General features: G+C 43.7%; 1 protein-coding gene across 2 annotated transcripts in view; it reads left to right on the forward strand.

Moving 5' to 3' along the window:
* LOC109888986 (disintegrin and metalloproteinase domain-containing protein 12) overlaps positions 1-20545 on the forward strand; it is a 146539-nt gene that overhangs the window by 95708 nt on the left and 30286 nt on the right. For both annotated transcript variants that reach the window (XM_031823581.1, XM_031823582.1), the window contains exons 5-11: positions 9151-9227; positions 11051-11240; positions 12539-12604; positions 14349-14420; positions 14699-14868; positions 15053-15137; positions 17948-18096. In XM_031823581.1, coding sequence (XP_031679441.1) covers positions 9151-9227; positions 11051-11240; positions 12539-12604; positions 14349-14420; positions 14699-14868; positions 15053-15137; positions 17948-18096 — 809 coding nt within the window. The remainder of the gene's footprint in view (positions 1-9150; positions 9228-11050; positions 11241-12538; positions 12605-14348; positions 14421-14698; positions 14869-15052; positions 15138-17947; positions 18097-20545) is intronic.

Genomic DNA, 20545 nt, shown 5'->3' on the forward strand with positions numbered 1-20545 from the left:
ACTAAGCCAGGTAGCAGACCTGAGCTCACTCCTCGTGCTTATTATAAGCAGCGCATTACTGGTCAGGCACCGTGTTATGCGGTTAAGCGCACGGTGTCGCCAGTGCGTGCCCATAGCCCGGTGCGCTATAGGGCAGCCCCCCGAAGTGCCATGCGAGTGTGGGCATTGAGCCAGGGCGTATGGTGCCTGCTCAGCGGGTCTGGTCGCCGGTACGCAGTTTTGGTCCAGGTTATCCTGCGCCGGCTCTGCGTGCTGTGTCTCCGGGGCGCTGGGAGGGTGCAGTGCGTCCTCTGCCTGCGCTCCGCTCGCCTAAGGGAGAGGTGCGTGTAGTAAGCACTAGATCTCCCGTGCTTACCCACAGCCCGGTTCAACCTGTGCCTGCACTCTGGAGGGTCCGGGCTAGAGTAGTTGTCCAGCCTGGGGAAGTGGTGCCAAGGTTGCGCACCAGAGCTCCAGTGCTCCCCCACAGCCCGGTCCTTCAGGTGCCTCCTAACACCAAGCCTCCTGAAGGTCTCCCCAGCCTGGTGGTTCCTGTGGCAGCCCCACGCACCAGGCTGTCTCTCTGTCTCCTCCCTGCAGGTGGTCCTGTCTGTCCGGCGCCGCTGCCGGAGCCTCCCGCCTGTCCGGCGCCTCTGCCGGAGCCTCCCGCCTGTCCGGCGCCGCTGCCGGAGCCTCCCGCCTGTCCGCCGCCGGAGCCTCCCGCCTGCCCAGAGCTGCCCTTCTGCCCAGAGCTGCCCCTCTTTCCCGAGCAGCTGCCCCTCTGCCCAGAGCTGCCCCTCTGTCCAGTGGGGTCATTGAGAAGGGTGGCCATGGTGAGAAAGCCACGGAGGCGGACAATAAGGCGGACTAAGACAATGGTGAGGTGGGGTCCGCGTCCCGCGCCAGAGCCGCCACCGCGGACAGACACCCACCCAGTCCCTCCCCTATAGGTCAAGGTTTTGCGGCCGGAGTCCGCACCTTTGGGGGGGGGGGGGTACTGTCACGTTCTGACCTTTATTTCCTCTGTTTTGTCATTATTTAGTATGGTCAGGGCATGAGTTGGGTGGGCAGTCTATGTTTGTTTTTCTATGATTTGGGTATTTCTATGTTTCGGCCTAGTATGGTTCTCAATCAGAGGCAGGTGTCATTGGTTGTCTCTGATTGAGAATCATACTTAGGTAGCCTGGGTTTCGCTGTGTTTGTGGGTGATTGTTCCTGTCTCTGTGTTTGCACCAGATAGGACTGTTTTGAGTTTTCACATTTCTTGTTTTTGTTAGTTTGTTCATGTGAAGGGATTTATTAAAACATGAATCAAAACAACCACGCTGCGCTTTGGTCCGCCTCTCGTCCAGATGAAGAAATCCATGACAATCTCTTTGTTTCTTGGGACCTAGAACAAACATCTCTGTTTTGTCCGAGTTTAAAAGTAGAAAGTTTGCAGCCATCCACTTCCTTATGTCTGAAACACAGGCTTCTAGCGAGGGCAATTTTGGGGCTTCACCATGTTTCATTGAAATGTACAGCTGTGTGTCATCCACATAGCAGTGAAAGTTAACATTATGTTTTCGAATGACATCCCCAAGAGGTAAAATATATAGTGAAAGCAATAGTGGTCCTAAAACGGAGCATTGAGGAACACTGAAATTTACAGTTGATTTGTTAGAGGACAAACCATTGACAGAGACAAACTGATATCTTTCCGACAGATAAGATCGAAACAAGGTCAGAACTTGTCCGTGTAGACCAATTTGGGTTTCCAATCTCTCCAAAAGAATGTGGTTATCGATGGTATCAAAAGCAGGACTAAGGTCTAGGAGCATGAGGACAGATGCAGAGCCTCAGTCTGACGCCATTAAAAGGTCATTTACGACCTTCACAAGTGCCGTCTCAGTGCTATGATGGGGTCTAAAACCAGACTGAAGCATTTCGTATACATTGTTTGTCTTCAGGAAGGCAGTGAGTTGCTGCGCAACAGCTTTTTCTAAAATTTTAGAGAGGAATTGAAGATTCCGATAGGCCGATAGTTGTTTATATTTTCTGGGTCAAGGTTTGGCTTTTTCAAGAGAGGCTTTACTACTGCCACTTTTAGTGAGTTTGGTACACATCCGGTGGATAGAGAGCCATTTATGTTCAACATAGGAGGGCCAAGCACAGGAAGCAGCTCTTTCAGTAGTTTAGTTTGGAATAGGGTCCAGTATGCAGCTTGAAGGTTTAGTGGTCATGATTATTTTCATCATTGTGTCAAGAGATATAGTACTAAAACACTTGAGTGTCTCCCTTGATGCTAGGTCCTGGCAGAGTTGTGCAGACTCAGGACAACTGAGCTATGGAGGAATACGCAGATTTAAAGAGGAGTCCGTTCTGCTTTCTAATGATCATGATCTTTTCCTCGAAGTTCATGAATTTAGGGCCTCCCAGGTGGTGCAGTGGTCTAGGGCACTGCATCACAGCGCTAGCTGTGCCACCAGAGACTCTGGGTTCGTGCCACCCAGACTCTGTTGCAGCTGGCCACGACTGGGAGGTCCGTGGGGCGATGCACAATTGGTCTAGCGTCGTCCGGGTTAGGGAGGGCTTGGCCGGTAGGGATATCCTTGTCTCATTGCGCACCAGCGACTTCTGTGGCGGGGCGGGCGCAGTGCACGCTAACCAAGGTCGCCAGGTGCACGGTGTTTCCTCTGACACATTGTTGCGGCTGGCTTCCGGGTTGATTGCGCGCTGTGTTAAGAAGAAGTGCGGCTTGGTTGGGTTGTGTTTCGGAGGACACATGACTTTCGACCTTTGTCTCTCCCGAGCCCGTATGGAGTTGTAGCAATGAGACAAGATAGTAGCAACTAATAATTGGATACCACGAAATTGTGGAGAAAAAGCAATTATTATTATTATAATTTTTTTATTATTATTCAATTAAATTACATTTATTACTGCTGAAGTGAAAGGCATCCTCTCTTGGGGAATGCTGCTTTTTAGTTAGCTTTGCGACAGTATCAAAAATAAATGTTGGATTGTTCTTATTTTCCTCAATTAAGTTGGAAAAATAGGATGATCGAGCAGCAGTGAGGGCTCTTCGATACTGCACTGTCTTTCCAAGCTAGTCGGAAGACTTCCAGTTTGGTGTGGCGCCATTTCCGTTACAATTTTCTGGAAACTTGCTTCAGAGCTCGGGTATTTTCTGAAAACCAGGGAGCTAGTTTCTTATGACAAATGTTTTTAGTTTTTAGGGGTGCAACTGCATCTAGGGTATTGCGCAAGGTTAAATTGAGTTCCTCAGTTAGGTGGTTAACTGATTTTTGTCCTCTGACGTCCTTGGGTAGGCAGAGGGAGTCTGGAAGGGCATCATGGAATTTTTGGATTGTCTGAGAATTTATACCATGACTTTTGATTCTCCTTAGTTGGGGTCTGAGCAGATTATTTGTTGCGATTGCAAATGTAATACAACGGTGGCCCGATAGTCCAGGATTATGAGGAAAAACATGAAGATCCACTACATTTAATCCATGGGACAAGACTAGGTCCAGAGTATGACTGTGACAGTGAGTAGGTCCAGAGACATGTTGGACAAAACCCACTGAGTCGATGATGGCTCCGAAAGTCTTTTGGAGTGGGTCTGTGGACTTTTTCATGTAAATATTAAAATCTGCTAAAATTTGAATAGTATCTGCTATGACTACAAGGTCCGATAGGAATTCAGGGAACTCAGTGAGGAATGCTGTATACAGCCCAGGAGGCCTGTAAACAGTAGCGACCTGGCCAAGACTTTTGACTCTGTAAATCACCGTATTCTTATCAGCAGACTCAACAACCTTGGTTTCTGTAATGACTGCCTCGCCTGGTTCACTAACTACTTCTCAGATAGAGTTCAGTATGTCAAATCGGAGGGCCTGTTGTCCAGACCTCTGGCAGTCTCTATGAGGGTGCCACAGGGTTCAATTCTCGGGATGACTCTTTTCTCTGTTTATATCAATGATGTTGCTCTTGCAGCAGGTGATTCTTTGATCCACCTCTACACATACGACACCATTCTGTATACATCTGGCCCTTCTTTGGATAATGTGTTAATAAACCTCCAAACAAGCTTCAATGCCATACAATACTCCTTCCATGGCCTCCATCTGCTCTTAAACGCTAATAAAACTAAATGCATGCTCTTCAACTGATCGCTGCCCGCAACTGCCCGCCCGCCTAGCATCACTACTCTGGACGGTTCTGACTTAGAATATGCGGACAACTATAAATACCTTGGTGTCTGGCTAGACTGTAAACTCTCCTTCCAGACTCACATTAAGCATCTCAAATCCAAAGTTAAATCTAGAATCGACTTCCTATTTCGCAACAAAGCCTCCTTCACTCATGCTGCCAAACATACCCTCGTAAACTGACTATCCCGCCGAACCTTGACTTTGGGCGATGTCATTTACACAATAGCCTCCAACACTACTTAGATGTAGTCTATCACAGTGCCATCCGTTTTGTCACCAAAGCCCAATATACTACCCACCATTGTGACCTGTGTGCTCTCATTGGCTGGTCCTCGCTACATATTCGTCGCCAAACACACTGGCTCCAGGTACTCTATAAATCTTTGCATGGTATAGCTCTGCCTTATCTCAGCTCACTGGTCACCATGGCAACACCCACCCGTAGCACGAGCTCCAGCAGGTATATTTCACTGGCCATCCCCAAAGCCAACACCTTCTTTGGCTGCCTTTCCTTCCAGTTCTCTGCTGCCAATGACTGGAATGAATTGCAAAAATCCCTGAAGTTGGAGACATATATCTCCCTTACTAACTTCAAGCATCGGCTGTCAGAGCAGCTTACCGCTCGCTGCAACTGTACACAGCCCATCTGTAAATTGCCCATCCGCCCAACTACCTACCTCATCCCATATTTGTTTTTTAGTTTTTTTCTGCTCTTTTGCACACCAGTATTTATACCAGTATTTATACTTGCACATCCTCTTCTGCACATCTATCACTCCAGTGTTAATAGCTAAATTGTAATTACTTCGACACTGTGGCCTATTTATTGCCTTACTTAATTTGCACACACTGTATACAGATTTTCTATTGTGTTATTGACTCGTTTATTCCATGTGTAACTCTGTGTTGTTGTTTTTGTCGCACTGCTTTGCTTTATCTTGGCCAGGTCGCAGTTGTAATTGAGAACTTGTTCTCAACTGGCCTACCTGGTTAAATAAAGGTGAAATAAAATAAAGAATAAATGATGGGACGTGACTAGAGTATGAAGATACAAAGAAATGGGATCTAGGAATATTGAACTTTTGTACTAACTGCTCAAAAGATGCTAAATCTGTATCAATGTACATGTTCGGTGAGGAGATCCCTTTTCCAGACTAGACATGAAACGGCGGTATAATAATGGAGAGAATGTATTGTTTGTTCATAATACTTCCAAATTGTTTGAGAGTATAACATAGATAATCCAACTCCGCCCAATTGATAACAATATCTCTGGAGTGTCAGATGAAGAGGGAATAAAAAGCATATTATAGAGACTACTGATGTTGAAAAAAGAATGACCATTTTTAATGAAACCAGTTTGATCTGTCGAGATAATGGAGGGAAACTCTGACTCAAAATGGCAGGCAATCATCTTAGAAAGTATCTTTACATTACGATTCAGTGACGAAATTGGCCTATATGAACCACACTCAACAGTGTTTTCTTCCTTTTTCAGAATAAGTGAAATTGTTGAGGGTAAAGAGTTTGAGGAGAATGATTACTCCAATTTGGAAAGCAAGAGAGGAGAGAGTTGATCTGAGATTTTTTTTTGAATTAGCTCTGAAATCCGTCAGGTCCAGGGGATTTACCACACTGCATAGATTTAATTGCCAACACAATCTCTTCTACGGAGAGCTGTTCTTCTAAATCAGCAGCTATCTCAGGTTCAACTGTAGGAATATCTAAGTTCTCAAAAAAGGTATTGAGTAAGGTAGCATTACCAGCGGATTCCAAAGTGTATAATTGTGAGTAAAAGTTATGGAAGCATGAATTGACCTCTAAATGATCCATACATGTGTTACCCAGCTCGTCAGTTATCTCAGCTATGGTTTGATTTGCGGTTCTCTGACGCAGCTGGTGTGCTTGCATTTTCCCTGATTTCTCTCCATGTTTATCATTTTTGTATCGAGATTTACTAATTTGATTTTGAGCTTGTCGAGTTGAAAGAAAATCTAATTCTGAAGTGTCAAACATTGTTTTAGTAAAGAGTGTGAATATGCCATATCCAAATCCAAGATTTTATTTGGAAGTTCCCCTAGGTGTGGAATGTTGCACTTTGTTCATCTTGCGATGTACGTAATAATTTGGCCCCTTAGATAAGCATTCATTGATTCCCATACTGCTGTAGGCGACAGTCCAGGGGTTAGATTAAGATCGAGAAATAGTTCAATTTGAGATGTTATAAAAGCAACAAAGGTTTCTTCTGATAGCAGTAGTGATTTAAGCCGCCAGGGGCAATAATTAGGTTGTGTATTTGGTATAAGTAGTTTCATAGTGAGCGGAGAATGATCCAAAATGTTTAAAGCTTGGTAATCACACTCGCGATAAGTGGCAGAAATCTATTGTCTAGGAAAAAGTACTCTATACGTGAGAAGGTCTTATGAATTGGTGAGAAAAAGATTACTTCCTAGCTGTGGGATTGTGGAAACACAACACGTCAAATATGCCATATGTCTTAAGAAATAGCTGAATTGTAGATACTGTCTTTGATGAAGATGATACCTTAGGAGAGCTATGATCCAGATTGGGCTACAGTACACAATTCATATCACTACCTAGTATTAGGTGGTGTGTGTCCATATTTGCTAATCGAGAAAATACATTTGTGAAGAATGAACTGTTATCCCAATTTGGTGCATAAATGTTAGCCAAGATAACAGGTGTGATGTACAGTCTTCCTACTGCTATAATGAAACGGCCTGCTGAGTCTGCCTCTGCACTTGACATTGCGAACAGTATGTTTTTATTAATTAAAATGGCTGCTCCTCTAGTTTTAAACGAGAGTGGTCGAAAGTGCAGAGATGTGTCTCCTGAAGAAAGGCAATATCTACTTTAAGGTGATTTAAATGAGAAAGAAACCTTTTACATTTCACTGGGTGATTTAAAGATTTAACATTCCAGCTAGCAAAAATGACCGAGCAACCAGATGTCCCTCTCATGTTATTAGGCTTAGCCATGTAAAGTCAGGTGGGAAAAAGATAGATGCCAGATTACAGTAACAACTAATTCATTACATTCTTTCCCAAAAATAGCACAGAAAAACCCAACATTTGAAGAAGAATTAAAAAACATAAACAAACAATACTCTGAAGTATGGTATAGAAAAGTAAACCCACCCTGGTCACCTTGGTCACCTAATAGAACAAGGTAATCGCTAATCCACACGCAAAGATATACACACATGATGTGCTTGTGGTGGGGAATACTAAACCTATCGAGATGAGAGCCCTGCTGAAATAATGAAGGATTTAGATAGAAGTTGCGCATAATAAATATATAAGAATGACTTATTTACAACCCAAAACTAGGCTGTTTTAAAAGAAAGTATAAAACATTTTATAAATGACATCATACAGCAAATAGACATGAGCAGCTTCATGGTAATAAAATAAAATGTTAAAACAAAAGGACATTTGACTAAGGCACTAACGTTACCTAACGTTACCTAATAATAACCATATCAACTGATACCACTGGCAACGCTATACAGTATCTACAAAAGAGAGACTGAGTCTGCAGTGGTAGAAACATTCATCCATTACCCTAATCGCCAAATAGGTAAACATTCAGTAATTTGCTTCATCTGACCTTGGTAGAATATTCGTCTTTACAAAGACCATCACCTTATGGGGTCTTTGAACTCTTTCTCTGTGCTGTTGTATGTTATACGGAGCCGGGCAGGAAAAGGGAAAAGCTACACCATACCTAACGTTGGTCCGTTCACAGAGCAGACTCTTGACATTGTTGAAGCGGCACGGTCACAAGCAATGCTGGGGGCATAGTCTGAGAAGATAGAGATGGATGCTCCGTTGCATCAAAGTGGGCCTAATTCTCTGGCACGCCGAAGAATATCAATACAATCCTGATAGTAGTGTAGTTTAGCCACAATGACGCAAGGTTTTCCGCCAGGCTTTCTTGCTTGAGAGCCCCGATGTGAGAGGTCTTCAAGGACGTCTTTATCCAATTTGAGGGCTTCCTTCAATAACTTTGAGACCGATGAAGTAGAACTTGAGCCCTGGTCCGCAGATACGCCTCATGATCCTGAAATTGGATCTTCGCATATAACCTTGTAGATGTATGAATTGTTCCTTAAGGCTAGCCACATCAGTTTTGAGCTTCTTATCGAGTTTGTAGCGTAGTCGTGTCGTCTGAGCATGTTGACAAGCCTTGTTCCATGTCGGAGACAGTTTTCTTAACTGTATCCAGTTCAGTGCGAACCATTGCTGTATGCTTTGTGAGCTCATTCTTGACTGCTTGTAATATCGACTTAATAAAATGAAAGTCCTCACTGAGCGCCTCCTTGAGTTCCGACTTGAGTATAGATGGAGAAGCAAGAATCTCGGCCTTCGAATCCATTTGTTGAAGCACACAAGCTCCTCGTCTTGGGCCTAGTTTTTCTCTTTCGTCAGTGACTCCGATGAAACGTAAACTTTTGCAGGTTATGCGGCATTTACACATTAAAACAAAAATAAAAGTTGAACAGAGTAAAGCAAGTCCTTCAATGGCTGTGTTTCCTAGTTATTTTTGGGTCAAAGTAAAAAATACAAATAAAAATGTAAAAAGCAATTTCAGCATGAGCTTGGAAAAACATGACCTACTCCATGTCTTGATCACTAGCGCCCCCTATTATCTATAGTTCTAAGATTTCAATACAGATGTAGTATCTTAATTTGAGCCAGTTTGCTACAGCAGGAAAATGAACCTGCCGCAAAAGGAAATGTGAATTATTAAGTGGATTATAATTAATGGACATTTTCATTTGTGCAAATCAAGTCAAATTTCTAATTGGAAATGACAAACATTTCATTCATATCAAAATGGTTGCTGTCAAAAAGTGTTTGAATTCAAATGGATTTACCCTATACTATAACATAGTGAAGAACGTCCTGACACAGTTCAAATCTGATTTGAGTGCCATGATGGTGTTTTTTAGAAGAACTGCTACTACCATGGAGAAGTGGAGGGCCACGCTAACTCTGACGTCACTCTCAGCACCTGCTCTGGACTCCGGTAAGTAACACTTCACTCTATAAGATCCCAGCAGCCTCAGTTAGACATACTGTGTAACTGGCCCTTAAAGCTCTGTCAACAATCAGGTATGAGTGTCCACTTACCCGAGAGTATAGAAGAGTCCACCAGAGTATATAAGCGATCCCTAGACAGAGAAAATGGACTTGGTCTGGGCCACCCAGTGATTATTTTTATAACATTTTTTTATTTAACCTTTATTTAACTAAGCAAGTCAGTTAAGAACAAATTATTATTTACAATGATGGCCTACGTGTCTGTCCTCTCCTCTGGGCATGTGTCTGTGCCTAATAGCCACCTGGAAGTAATATAGCTGCCTGCCTGACTGAGTGGTAACAGCAACAGAAAGCCTGCTGACGTACGCTCATCTCCTGTTTAATTACCCCAAAACTACAGATGCATTATGTGACGAGAAAACGTTTAATATGCCATTATCCTTTTAACAACACAATAAAAGCTAATGACTAGGAACATTTAGTGGTAATACACCTGAACTAGAAGTATTGCTGTAGCTGAAGAGTCCACCCCAATGGAGTTTTACTGGTAATGCTTTCTTTTTTTAAATCTTGTACCTCATGACAAAATCCTTGAGGCAGACAGATGTTTGACGAGCAATATGTGGCTTGGCTTTGATGCCAAAACAAATTGTTTCAGAGTTTTGGTTGGCCTAAGAACACATTTCGGGCAGTTGAATCTACTGTAGGTCAGTGGGTCCATTTACATTGACTGAGTTATTGCACTAAGAGCCATTAGTTCAGTCCCTCAAAGAAGCTCAAATCTAAATAATCCAGCCGCAAGAAAGGAAATAAAGATTTTTCCAGTTGAGTTGTTAGGTTGTGTATTAATCCAAAGGAAAGTTAGTACAGAGGGAAAAAAACAAATGTATCAGTAAGCCTTAAAAATAGCATTTCAACTATAAACTGTTTCCTAGTTACAAACATTTCTGCCCACAAATGCAGTCAATAATCAAGATGGCTTCCCCTTTCTTGACACACTCAAACCAGGCTTACGTTCAGTACGACAGAACGGTGTGCAATGTTAAACTCAACGGAAACGGTACTGAACGACCAGTTGAAAAAGCTGTGATTATTGTGGCCCTTAGAGCAGTTACCATAAATGTAGTTTGCTGCATGAGTTTTGAGATTTCAGATGGTCACACCCATATTGATTCGGCCACAACTCGCCACACCCACCAAACAGGAGCAAATCTACCTCAAAGGCTGTTGAAGAACGGTGCACACCGTTTTGAGGAAATGTGTCGTTCAATACAAACTGTCACACAACGTAGAAAATGTTGAAGCGAGCTGAACACACCCTAGGAAGTGACTATGTGTGTGGCTAGGGAGTGACTGGGGCAGAGCCCACAGCCTTTACACATCTCAAGGAACCAAGGAACATTGTGGGTTATACCATATTCAATCAAAACCAGTAAGATGTTTTTTTCTGTGTAAAACAATATTCATGTAGTAATTGTGTAAAAGGTCCAGAAAATTGACCCACCCGCACTGCTCACAGCCAGGAAAGTAAACATGTGGAATGAAGAAATAATTTGGGTTTTAAAACACATCATCTGCAATGTATTTGCCCTCCTGAAACTAGGCCTGATATGTGATTCATGCCAGACTTTTGGGTTTTATTTGCTAACACCAGATTAAAGAACCACATCCTTAACAATAGAGAAATACCTTAATCATTGACTTGTTTTCCACAGAATCAGGTCACATACTGCCCTGTCCACACTGCCAATGCATTATGCCAGATCTGTTGAACAGCATTACCTTACATTGTCTTCCCTTCTCTTCCAGGGGTTTCATCTCACTTCAAAATAAGACCTTCATCCTTGAACCATCGTTGTACCAGGACAATAATAAACACATCATCTACCGTGGGGAAAACCTCAACCTGTCCCCCGGAACATGTGGTCATGGCTTCAACATGTCCTCTGTTACCCCTGACAACCATCTGAGAAGCCCTTTCAGAACATTCAGTACCAGGGTGAGGCTCGTCATCAACTTCAGCAGCATCTGAGTTTTTCATCCGACCATTCAGATAACCTCCATCAAATACCACTTTAGTAATAGTGTAGGATTCCATTAACAACACTGTTCGTGATGAAGCTCCCTGGAAGAATCATTAGATGTAGAAGTGTTGAAAAGGCAGAGCTTGATAATGGATTGATGTTTTAGTTGGTCTGGAGCGTGGGCTAAAGGACGTGTGACGTTGTCGTCCAGACAGCTTTCTGATACCAGCTGTACACAGGGTTCTGGGTTTGATAACAGAGTGAAGAGGAGGCCATCTTTCATGAATGGGGGAATCAATTTATCTGCCGACTTACAAGATTCGTAGGAACACTTCTTAATTTCTCTGATGTAATACATGACACCATTTGAAACAGGCTGATATTATTTTTGTTTTGTAATGAGAAGCCTTAGGGAGATGTTAAATGTTAATTTGTAAAATAATGCTTGCCTTTATAGCTATTGCATTAGAGGTAGGATCAAACTTATTTTTACCATACTTTTGTTGGTGAAACATAGCTTTTTGTGGCACTAGGATCGATTAAATACAATGACAGCAATTTTTCGCTGTGGCTGTGACTGGACTGATCAGGAACTAGGGCTTAAACTGAATTGGTTTTGTACCTGGATTGGAGCTCAGACCAGCACATGAACCATGGTAGAGATCCAACCTTGGCCTTACTCTCTCCCTCTCACCCAGTCCTATATCAGGGCCAGGGCAGGAGCGTGGGCTCTGCTCCCCACACCAGTCTCCATGTAGCAGGTAAACAGGTCCATCTGCCACTACCACAGTACCTGCATCCACCCTTAATCCTGGTCCTCCCTTTTCCCTCAGAAACAATAACCAAGACACTCACTGACACAGTGAATCAGCAGCTTTCAATGCTAATGCTTTAAAATCTCTCTATGAAAAACACAGGAGTACTAAAATAGGTGAACAAAATATTTCATAGAAAAGCGTCTGCTGTCTGTGTGACTCAGCAGATGAATAATAGGCTTTTTTTGTGAAGCTTTCACCACTGGTGTGTAGGCGGTTAATGCGAAGTTGAAATCAAAGGTGATGCCGTGACAGAAGCCTTTTGAAAGATTAATAAGCAATGTTTTTGAAGTAGCTTTAACATAAAGAACCCACTGTGGACTCACAGGAAGTTGTGCGTAAGTGTGCGTTGTTTACAGTGCTCAAAAAAGACCATGGAGGATCTTGAGTAGGGTGGTTAAATTTAGAATCCCATGTCCCCCCCTCTCTCTCCCACTCTCCCTCTTTCTGCATCACAGAACAAGAGGCACGCTCAGAAAACTACCAAATATGTAGAGCTGGTCATCGTTGCAGACAACAGAGAGGTAATGTATCTATAATGTATTTATAATGCATGTATAAAAGTCCTGTCATCAGCCCTCATCATTACCATGCCTATGTGGTTTGCCCATTCACAATGGCTAGAGATGGGCATGAGGATGTAAGCCACACAGACTTTGCTGCAGAAAATAGGCGAGACTAAGAACGCAAGAACAAATCCATCTTGGTAACGGTAGAATTAGGTCAGTGTGCTGCTGCAATCAGTGTGGTCGTCGGTGGCAGCCGTATTCCACAGGAAGTGCTGAATGATTCCCCAGTGGACTAGACAGGAAACAGGAAACGGTGTGGATGCAGAAGAAGGAGAGAAAGGCTCGCACTGGGATTTCCCTTGGCTGCCCCTAGCTGATGCTGTTGACCTGAACTTGAAGAGAGGAGGAGAGAACCCATTTGCTTCTTCAGCTCTATAAGGGGCAGGTTGGATGGTTCGGTTAAGTAGGCTTACACTTAGGACAGTCAAGCAGGTGGATGCACAGTGGGATGAAAAAGGAGAGTCTGTCTCAACATTGATTGCATCCGACGCCTCTTACATGCTATTTCTGCCAGTGCACATGCTCCCCGTTGACTTGCCAATTGTTTCTTTCCCACTGTGAGATCAGCCCAGATCCAGATTGATCGCAGCTTGACAACCTGTCCGACGAGTTATGCCTTCTCTCTCAGACAGGTTGAAGATACAGGGTATCTGGAACTTATGGGCCCTTACTGCATAGAAGTACCATTATACTGTACTAGCTTGTGTAAAGGAGAAAATATACATGATGAGGAAAACTGAGAACAAATATTTTCCAAAAATATAAATTAACTTACTTGTGCCAAAAATAGCAAAATAGCCTTGACTTGGGGCCTAAGGCCAGACACCTCAAAAACAGGGTAAAATGCCCATTAACTACTCACATTACTCACATATCTGAGTATTTGGCAGAGTTTAGTAACAGCATGTTACCTCGACAAGCAGAAGATCTGCTTGCCATGTACAATTGAATGGTAATACACTTGAATGGCAATACTATTGCACAGTTGACATTACACTGGCTAACACTTAACTCTAAGGTATAATTAGCACACACATTAGCGTTTACGATAAACTTTCAAAACACTCCTTAAATGGGAGATTCCCCTTAAACGATGTCCTTTGAGGATCCCAGTTCACAAAGAAGGGGGTGAGTAGAACAGGTTGGCAGTAAATTATATGATAACCAGACTCTGGAGAATTTGTGTTCTTATGAAGCTAACATAAAGAATACTATAATAATGATTATATGATATAAAAATAACAATGATCATAGCAATAGTCATGTTGGAAAAGTTGGTGTACCAAAACAATCAGTCCGTTTGTGTGGAAAGAAATGGAGGTAAATATCCCGACGTGGCGATGTCTCACAGGGCGGCAGGGTAGCCTAGTGGTTAGAGCGTTGGACTAGTAACCGAAAGGTTGCAAGTTTAAATCCCCGAGCTGACAAGGTACAAATCTGTCGTTCTGCCCCTGAACAGGCAGTTAACCCACTGTTCCTAGGCCTTCATTGAAAATAAGAATTTGTTATTAACTGACTTGCCTAGTAAAATAAAATAAAAAATAAAAAATAAAAAAAATTGTCACACTTGTTCAAATGATATTGAACCCAGTTTTCAGTACTGTATATTATGGGCATTATCTTATGCACTCATCCGCTATTCTTGTCCTTCTTTGCTTCCTAACGTCTAATATTGTTAACCTGGTGGTTGTGTGTTCAGTTTCAGAAACAGGGGAAGGACGTTGAGAGGGTGAAGCAGAGACTGGCAGAGATAGCCAATTACGTGGACAAGGTAAAACCTCCACCTCCCAATGCACAGCAGAGATCCATCTTATGTTTAAAATAGAAATACCTCTGGCAGTAAAGATTAATGCCACATCAGGCTAATATATTACTGTCAGTCTCTCACAACTGATTTTAGTCTATCTAAAATGGTATTTTACAGCTATCGATAGATCGCTAGTATAAGGGTCCCAAGCAAGTCATCCATACTACATGTTTATGTAAATCTGTTGGACAGATTTACATATGCATCCTTCTACTCACTGGCCCTCTCCTCCTCCTCCTCAGTTCTATAGGGTCCTGAACATCCGTGTGGCCCTAGTGGGCCTGGAGGTGTGGAGCGACGCTGATAAGTGTCCTGTCACTCAGGACCCCTTCAACACCCTGCATGAGTTCCTAGACTGGAGGAAAGTCAAACTACTGCCTACAAAATCACACGACAACGCTCAGCTCATCAGGTGGAGATTCTACAGTACACATGAACGCATATTCACACACATGAAGCACACACTCAGACAAAGAGACACACGCAAGTTCTACCTCCCATACAGTTCAATTCCCTTGTTTTATGATTGGATTATTCGTATGTATTTAATCCCTGAAGTCACCATCTATACCTCTCCTCGATCCCCTTCCCCCCAGTGGGGTGTACTTCCAGGGTACCACCATTGGCATGGCCCCCATCATGAGCATGTGTACAGTGGAGCAGTCTGGAGGCATCGTCATGGTGAGTATAAGCTGAACCTTGGTGTTCCTCCTCTATTCCGTCTGATGCTATCAACCGCATTGATATTGTTCAGAGCTCAGCTTATCGCTATCCAGGGGCACCATGTAAAGAAAATGTGTTCACCGTTCATTGTTTGGTGGAGGGTCGGAGGAAATGATGTAAACACCAGGATATTCACACCCAAGTACACACAGATGCAATCACGCACAAACACACACACACACACACACACACACACACACACACACACACACACACACACACACACACACACACACACACACACACACACACACACACACACACACACACACACACACACACACACACCATCCAAGGTCATTTGAAATAATTGAACCAACCAGTCCAGTTATAAATGTAGGCCGATGAGGGTTTGAGGTAAGTCACAGAGCTTAAACAAGACGCATTCAAATGTTTATGAGGGGTGATACATTATTTGTGCCAGGACATACTATAGGTCAAAATAGAATGCCCTTTACTCACTACCAGGCACAACCCACACAGTTAAGTTCAATGAGCAAAGTGAGCTGTGTTTCCATCCCCGCTGTATCACCTGATACCATTTTCCCCACGTGGGCCAGCCCTCTAGCAATTCAAGTTCTAGCCAATAAAGCTTCAGCCCCTCTCCATTTGAGTGACAGCTAGCCAAATGTACACACAGCAGAGAGAGAGAGCAATAACGTGATGCATATATCTGCACATTAATGATGTAGTACGCAACTTTTGTCTCGCGAGCGCTACTTTCAGAACTACTGGCCAAAAAGTATACAAAAGTACCAGAAAATCTCTTTAATAGATATGTTTTTCTTCTGGCCAGGGTTGGCTGGATATTTCCAGATGTTTGTTCTTCCGATTACTCACACATGGCGAAGGCTTGGAGCAGGATTACAGAACCATGTATGGAGTTATAGGGCCAAACCTCTTCATATTCCACCATATGTTATAATTAACTCCAACCCTCTTTATTTACTCCACATGTAGGTTGAATTTCACAGTTTGTACTTCACTGGGTTTTTAAACAAATGTTTGGTCGTTATATGTAAACAAAATACAATCATCTTGTATTGGGAGATAAAATATCCCCCTGCATGTCTGGAAACGATATCAGAAAGACCGTAAAACCCTTTCATGACCAAACTAACCCTATCGTGTTGTCCCCATCGCAGCTAGCCTAGAAGGGCTGACTCTGACTTCGACTACGTCAATTCACTCTCATTGATTCTACAATTACAGTGCTTGTGACGGGGGCACTCAACCGTGATGCGTGCAGTATGTTCCGCACCATTCAGTGACATCCATGAGACCTCTCATAAACATGACAGGGCTGTGAGAGACATAGTGTTCTCCCTGTAAAACCCCAGGAAACTGGTCCCGCCATGCTCCGTAATCAGGGCCCTCCTTTTTAAAGGGAACAGGAATGCGTTTCTCACGGACAATAATCAAGGCCTCTGTACACAACACCTGAAATCAGACTAGTTGTGGGGCTGTCTAGAGACATAGGGACCTATGGCTGATTCATATGCCTACTTTTTGTGCCTTGTTACGTCACGTTGGATGACAGCGTCCACATACATGTAGGGGAAACATTATATGACTGAGACAAGTCTTTCTGTCTCCAGTTTCCCCTATTAAATTCAGAGCTTGGGTGTGTGTGTGTGTGTGTGTTTCAGTGTGTCTATACATCATTTATGGCTTAGTGGCTGTGGTTCACCTGGTGTGGCTTAATAAAGACACACACGCACATAGTGGGTAAAGTTCCATGGGGAGGGACCTTCATAATTTATACCGCCATTGTGTGTGCTGCTGTACACTCTCTGCACTTAACTGTGCAGCAAGCTTCAGCAGCTGGTCTTACCTTCACTTCTAGTGTTCCCTCACTTTCTTCTCTTTGTGTCTCAGTGTCTTTGCCACTCTTTTTTTCAGTCTCATTCCATTCTCACTCTGCACTCATCTTTGCATTTCTCTGTCTGATACGTTTGTCCAATTTTTCCTGGGTTTCCTCACTCTGCCCTTCTCCCTATCTCTCTACACCCCCTCCCCTCCCTCTGGCCTTCTCTCTATCTCTCAACACCCCCTCCCCTCACTCTGCACTTCTCCCTATTTCTCTACACCCCCTCCCCTCACTCTGCCCTTCTCCCTATTTCTCTACACCCCCTCCCCTCACTCTGCCCTTCTCCCTATTTCTCTACACCCCCTTCCCTCACTCTGCCCTTCTCCCTATCTCTCTACACCCCCTCCCTCTGTCCTTCTCCCTATCTCACTACACCCCCTCCCCTCCCTCTGCCCTGTCTCCTTCTGAAGGACAGTGGTCTAGCTTATCGGTGCACTAAAATGTCATAATGCAGCAGGTTTATATTGCTCCCCAGCATCTGTCCCCACCGGCAGTAGTGTGTGATTGGGGTTGGTTGGGGCTGGTGAGGGATCAGCAGACAGCCTCCGATGAGCTCCCATCCTCCATGTGCAGAATGTCTAATGACATGTGGATCAGTGGCACCTAATGGAACCACTGTGAGCCTGTAGAGTCAAGCGAACTAAGATAGATATGTAGATGTGTAGTGAACTGTATTACTGTACCTTGTAGCTGTTTATATCCGCCGAGCTTAATGAACTAAATATTGTGCTTCTACTTAGCTATTCCTGCTAGACATGACACAAAGCAGTCATTATACAATAGTTACTAATGATTTTCAGAAAGATTCACAGAACAAAGTACAGAAATGTGTTTTCTCAGTTGTGTTTTTTCTCCATTTCGTTTTTTCGACAGAATATGAATGTGTTTTTTTCTGTAGGATCATTCGGATAATCCCCTGGGCGCGGCTGTGACTCTAGCACATGAGCTGGGGCACAACTTTGGCATGAACCACGACACTCCAGAGCGGGGGTGTGGCTGCAGGATGACAGTGGACCGCGGGGGCTGTATCATGACCCCCTCCACTGGGTGAGTGATGCCAATGGTCCAGTCCATTCATATTAATGGATTATAAAAACTGTGTATAAAAATGTGCTATAAAAACTGGATGGTAGGTCAGCTATACCAATTCCAGTCAATTTCAGAAAATGGAGGTTTCAGTTTGTCTGTACTGGCTCGAATTGAAATGGTTACATCAACCTTGTAATTTTCATTTTCCGTCTAAACTCTGATAGTCCCTTTTGTCTCATCAATGTGTAGCAGTTTAACTTAGCCTTTAACTCCCAAATCAGCCGTATACTTTACCAGCATGCAAATGAAGTCCCATTCATTCCCCAACTTTTCAGAATAAATTAGCTACTTTTTTGAACCTTGTGTTAACAGACCATATAGACAAGATGAATCACCTGCCGGCTTATACAGGGTTATCTCATGTAAACACTAGCTCCCTGTGTGTGTCATTGTTAATGTGTGGATGGTCATGCATCTTGCTGAGGGCTGGGACCAACCTCCCAGCCTGAAGACAGAGAGGCTGCTCACAGATTCTCTCCCCGTTCCCAGCCTGGGATCTCGTGATAATGCCGCTGCCGTGAGTGATGGACCATGTGACTGTTCCTTAGTAAACAGTAGTCAGATAAGGTGTACCCTGCGCGTATTAGGAGATTTCACCCTTGATCTGATGGCAATTTGTTTTATCTGATGAGTGGACTTGCAGACGGATGGATGTGTTTGGGATGTATTTTACAGCCTTGTGAGAGAGGGAAAGAGGAGGGAAAAGGGGAAACTATATGTCAGGTAGATAGACAGACGGGTGCCCAAGCAGTGGAGTCTGTTATTGCCATCAGAATTGGAAATGTAGAAATTCAGCTGCTTCCTGAGCAGTACATCCAAGGGGGGCTTAGGTAAAGGACTGCCTCCTGTTCGGAACTGTGCCGCTGAGGATCATGGGTAGGATCTGAGGGTTGTGGGGGCAGTCGGACGCAGCTGATTCACAGCCTGTCGACGACGGCCCCTCTTGTCTCTGGGCTTGCTGTGTATTCACTGGACCAGGCTCTCACCGTTGTCATTGGAGCCAGGCCATGAAAAACATAGTAACACAATTCTCAATGATGTGCTCATAAAACAACATAGCGACCCACTGGGAGGAAACCGCACAGGGCTTGCGAGGGCATCCTTCGAAAATGCCAGCAGGTCTTTGAATAAGCGAAAGACATTATCCGCCCTTCGAGTGTCAGCCAGAGAAAAGAATACGACCTTTTACCTAAAAAATAGGCCAGCCGAAAACTGTGTGCACCAGTTGGCATTGAGCTCATTCAGTTATCCTCATGCAACATGAATTGAAAAAAATTGGGTAACACTTTATTTGGATAATCCATCTGTAGATGCTCTACAGACCATCAGTAACATTTCAACTAACCCTAACCTTAACCCTTATCCTAACCCTAAACGTACCTCTTCCCTAGCCCTAACCCAAACCCTTATTCTACCCCTAATTGTAACCTTAGAAAGCAGAACAAAGTGTGACCGAAAATGATCCATTAAGGCATGAAATGAATGCATAAGCATCCTTCACCACTATTAGAGTATGCAGGACCTTATTAAGTACATGCAAAATAATCTAGTTTCTTTGAAGTTAGTTTTGGGAGACGGCTATTTCATATGTTAACACAACATGTGCTTTGATTGATACACTTTGTGCAAGACAGTTCAGATAAAGCAATACTGTACTACCCTGTCTTTTTCTGAGGGAAGACATTGTTTCTCTCTGTATGTTCTACTCGAGAACCTCAGGGCTAAACCCCAGTCAGAATAGAACTCAGACAATGCCCTATTTCAACAGTATCAGGGACCAATGGGAACAATCCTTCATCGTCCTCAGTTCACTTCAGCTGAAAGGCCACTGAGCACACACGAGACAAGAAATAAGGCATAGCAACTGACATTCTGTCTTAGTGTGTATACTGAATATACACACTGTGTGTCTGCATGTCTGTGTGTGCGTGTCTGTGCGTGTGTGCATGTGTGTGTACACATCATACACCAATAAACACACAGTACATCAGCTGGATATGCAATGCCTTATTTCAGCCAGTCAAACACATCCTCCTCCGGGCTGAATTTACAGTGGCTTGTTGACAAAACCAGTCATTTCAGCAATCCAATCTGAAACTAATTTCCTCCTCACCGTTTTATGCCTTCTTTACCCACAGTGCACTCTGTCTCTATCTATCCCTCAGTCCTGATGCATTCTCAGAATGTGAGGAGCAGGCAGACAGTGAACCCTGTGTAGCTGCCTGGGTGTTGTGTCGGGGACATTCTTTAGTCAGACTTGCTAATGGAGCGAAGGACAGGCTGCATCTAAATGACATGATTATCACTGACGCTGCCAGCTGTAATGAGGAACAGGGCTCAGAGTGAGATCCACAGAGGAGGTTTTTACCAGGCTAGACAAACACTGAGGGAACTGTGCCTTTTTTAT

This window comes from Oncorhynchus kisutch, linkage group LG4, assembly GCF_002021735.2.
Source record: "Oncorhynchus kisutch isolate 150728-3 linkage group LG4, Okis_V2, whole genome shotgun sequence".
Lineage (NCBI taxonomy): Eukaryota > Metazoa > Chordata > Actinopteri > Salmoniformes > Salmonidae > Oncorhynchus > Oncorhynchus kisutch.